We start from the raw sequence: 4,437 nt of genomic DNA on the forward strand, positions 1-4,437 counted from the left end.
ACGGCTAATTTTGGATTCGAGTTGAAAGGTTTCGGGGAATGGATCGAATTGGGAAGTGGAACCCTCTTTTTTGAGAGATGAGAACAACAAAGGAAGAAGGCGTGGGAAAAGAAGGATGAAGAAGCAATTGCAATTTCCAATGACAGCAAGTGAGGAGAGAAAAATGTTTTGTATTAAAATAATGGATAGAAAAGTTAAGGAAGGGACGAGAAATCTGTTGGTATTGGGTTTAAAAAAGCTACTGAAAGTGCTCCAAAGAGCTAGGCAAGGAAGGGAAAAGAGCAAGGAGGCCAGAAAGGGGGCAATGACTGCCACAAGGCCTTGTTGGTTTCGTCTAGGAGGTGGGCAAAATCCGCCCAAACCCGCATTACTCGACCCGTCCGCCCCGCCCCGCCATGCACATACTGGAATTTAGAGTTAAAAGTGTAAAACCGGGTTAAATTTTTGCAAACCAGGGGCGGGGCGGGTCGCGGTTTGAAATTTTTTCTCATGCGGGTACCCGCCCCGCAACATAAAATGAAAACCCTAATCCTAAGTTCATTGTCTGCTGCTAAAGGAGGATCACGTCCCAGCAGGCTTGACGCCTAGAAGAAACTTTATTTGACTCTTTGACTCTTCCTCTTTCTTCTGAGCTTGAGCCCTTCTCCAGTCCGAGTTTATGGTAGGACGGTAAGACGCAACTCTAATCTAAGGGCGTCTGTGACTCTGTTAGCTGCGGAAGTGTAAATCTAACTTTCTCCATAATTAGATTAGCAAGTGTTAGCTGCGGAAGTGTAAAGCTTTGAAGTCAATGCAGATTTTGGGCTTGCAGCTTATTCCTGGATTTATTGATCTGTTTTCTAGTCAAATATTGGGTCTGTTGGGCTTGAGAAACCCAACCTAGCTGGCCCATCAAATACTGGGTAACTTTCGGCCTTGCGTGTCGTCCAATTGCTGTGGCAGAGTGCCCATATTCGCTCCTCCAAAGCCGACTTCCCTCCCTGCCGTTCCCCTCTCTCTCCCCCATGAAAACCCTATCCCTCTTCTTTGGAAGGAAGAAGGCACGCATAAATTCCCATTGATTAGTTTATAATTTCATGTAAGTACCATTGTTTGATCCTTTTATTTCGTGGTTTGTTTGTGCGTTGGTGAAGATAAATTTTATTCAGCTGTTGGTTTTAGTCATAGCTCATGTTATATCACTTCTAAGTTTCTGGTTGATCATGACGTTATCCTTTTGTTCGAGATTTTGTATGAGAATAGCCAGACTATTTGTCTGGTTATGATGTTAGTTTGTTGCGGATGTTCTGTTTCGTGGTAGGCTTTGGTGGCAAATGTTAGGGATAGATTTCATTAGCTTCAGTCATTATGCTTAGAATATTTATGTGGCTAGTATATGCCTCAGACATTCAGGATTCTGCGACACAATCAACTAAATTGCTCCATTATTATAACGACAATCAAACTTTGCCTTGTGGAAAGCATGCATTGGATAATAAAGATTTTTCAAGGATATATTGTTTAAAATTGCCAATTAAGCTTGCTATGGAGGGTTGTGTTGAGCTTTTTGAGTTTGAATTTATATATCTTTTGGGCCTTTGGCATGCTTATGGGTGAACTTTTGAATTGATTTAGTGATTATCCTTGTTTACTTGGAACAGTTTAAGTACATAAGTTTGTCTGTAGGCCAGTATTTGTGTTTGGTTTATGGCTTATTACTTGTAATAAAATTTATATGAAACTTCTGTTATTCTGTTCTGCATGATTGGAATTTGTTGTTCCGCCTACTCTATCGAGTCAGTGGCATGCTTGGTTCTAATTTGTGTGTGTTTCTGTATTTCTTGATGTGCAAACACCATAGATTATAGAGTACTAAAAGTTAAGATATTATTTAGAGAAATGTTAGAAACTATATTTTTATTTTATAATTATCTTACAATGCTGACATATCAGCCCCAACCAACCATTGAATTTTTTTTTTAATTTTTTTTAATAAGGATTGATCCAAAGGTTGGTTGGGATGCTCACATCATTATTGTGGGTAGTCATGGGGATAAAATATGGTTTCTAACATTACTCTATTATTTAAGGACATATTTCACATGTAGTTATGCTGTTTTAGGTTTCTTGAATCTTGACGTAATTGTTTTGGTGCTTCCACTTCCCGGATCTTATTTGCCCCCTCTGCAGTGATGGTATGTATGCTTTGCTTATTACTTGCGTGCGCACACACAAACTTTCTCTCTCTCTCTCTCTCTCTCTCTCTCATGTATTGTCATGGATATTTATTGTAACCTATATAGTTTCCTTTCTCCTGATTTTCTATGAATTTTTCACTAGAATTTGGGCCTGTTAATGAGCAACATAATGGGCTTCTTGACTGGCAAGCAATGGGCTTAATTGAGTTCTGAAGGTGCCCTCGTGAGTGGCCAGTTGGCCCCGTCTTGGCATGAGGGGTGACCTAGGAGTGTGAGTCTGGCTCATATTACACTTTGTGAACCAATGCATGACCTTGAATTAGAAGATTGCTTCCGAAACTTCTTTTTTTTGTTGATAAATAACAGATAACCGCTGCAAAAAGGTTTTTGTAGAGCTTTATAGTTGCCCATGTAGCACTTTCTGATTAATTTATGAGGTGCCTTGGAAATGACTATTTTGAATTTCGTAGCTGCTTATGGACTACTTACATGTTTAGTACACTGATTACCTATTCATTAGTGAAAAAGATAGGAAAGCACTGGCAAACACTTCATTGCTTAGGGTTTAACTTAGTGGCAGATGCATCAGTTATCTTTCATGACCTAAATGTGCCAACAACCTGATGATCAAGTAATTGGGTGTGAATGTCAGAATGCAGAATGGATTATAGATGCCTGACATCTATTGATTAGGTTGGGCTTATATTTTCCTTTTATGTATTTCTTTTGGTATGTTAGGCACTTCATCATCTTGTACTAAAATAAAGAGACTGGAAACTTTATGAAGCTTTAGGTCTACTTATGGTATTTTAACTAGTTGTACTGTTGGCATTCACATTTTGTTACACTTGGGTTTTGCTTTGCTGGTTTTGAAGTTTGGCCTTTTTGTTATAGCCCTGCTGCTAGGCCATGGGCTAGTGTTATTGTCACCTTTAGTTAACGTTCATTTACTAATATCTTATGAGAAAATTGTTTCAAGTTTGTCACTTTCCTTGGAAAACCATGTATTTCCGTTTGACTGGGGATTTGTTGCAACTGTTTGCTATTGGGTTCTGTAGGCATGATTCTGCACAAGCCATATTTAAGCAAAAGGGAAGATGAAAGAAAATGTTATGTTAGTTTATTGTATGTTACTTGTTGTACAGGCTTCAAGACTTCTTGCCAACTTGATTGTGGTAGGCTCTGGAGTCTTGGCAAGGGCTTTAGTTCAAGCATATCGTCAGGCGCTTTCAAGTATGTTTTTCTGCTTTACTTATAAAAAAAGTATGCTTATTCGCTTCAAATTCAGCGTGGTTGGTTTTTGTTTGAGAGGTTATGGACTCATATAAGTCATGTCAGTCCACGTATGTTCTGTCTGAAGTTCACTTTCAGGTCTATTGTGTCGTGCTGTCTCCAAACACCTTGCAACTTTCACTAAGAGCTTCGTATGAATGATTCCAGATGCCTCAAAATCAGGCGTTGCTCGAGAAACGGCTCAAAATATTATTAAAGCAAACAAATTTATGGCTGAACCGGAGGCAAGGCAGGTACTAGGTGTCACTGAGCACTCATCCTGGGAGGAGATCTTAAAGGTTTTGCTTTATACTTCATTTCTACTATTCATTTAGCTGTCTTGAAGATTGTAGTATTGCATCTTTTTCTGGTTGCTATTTAACAGCATATGACAATCCGCTGTATGCAGAAGTATGACAACCTATTTGAGCAGAATGCAAAGAATGGGAGCTTTTACCTACAATCAAAGGTTCATAGAGCTAAAGAATGCCTGGAAGTTGTTCACCAAAAGAAAGCTCAGGGAACTATGGATGCATGACTTCTAGAGGCTTACTCCACTGCCTTAATTATTTTAGTAAATTGTAGGGTTGTCACTTCCTGCTGTTATCCAAATTCTTTTTCATCTGCATGAGTTGTCATGTGATTAATATGAGATGCAATTTTTTTTTTTTTTTGGAATTGTACTGTTTAATTGAACTCGTAGTATTGAAAATTTTGACTTGTGGAATGAATTGGTGATTTAGTTAACATTTACTAATCAATACCTGTCTGCAGAGTGGTACAAATGTAGCAAAAGATGGGTCGGTTTCATTGTTCGTTTGTATGCGACTTTAGAACAGGTATTTTTCCATGTGTGCATATGTACGTATATTGGTACAATGTTAATTTGACAAATTATGCCCAGATTGTTGGGCTAGTGTACTGGGATTTGGGGTAAAATTGGTGTTTACTGTTGTATGTGTTGGAGGTGCATGTGGGCGATATGGGT

The 4,437-nt window shown here is 38.8% G+C and overlaps 1 protein-coding gene across 1 annotated transcript; it reads left to right on the top strand.

Annotated features, from left to right (window-relative positions):
- Positions 1–614: 614 nt before the first annotated feature.
- LOC132176326 (mitochondrial import inner membrane translocase subunit PAM16 like 2) lies at positions 615–4,120 on the top strand. The gene is made up of 5 exons (XM_059588501.1): positions 615–1,078; positions 2,102–2,174; positions 3,323–3,410; positions 3,618–3,748; positions 3,859–4,120. The coding sequence occupies exons 2-5, from the start codon at positions 2,172–2,174 to the stop codon at positions 3,985–3,987; spliced, it is 351 nt and encodes a 116-aa protein (XP_059444484.1). The 5' UTR covers positions 615–1,078; positions 2,102–2,171; the 3' UTR covers positions 3,988–4,120.
- The last annotated feature ends 317 nt before the right edge of the window (positions 4,121–4,437 follow it).

This window comes from Corylus avellana, chromosome ca3, assembly GCF_901000735.1.
Source record: "Corylus avellana chromosome ca3, CavTom2PMs-1.0".
In the NCBI taxonomy this organism is placed as follows: domain Eukaryota; kingdom Viridiplantae; phylum Streptophyta; class Magnoliopsida; order Fagales; family Betulaceae; genus Corylus; species Corylus avellana.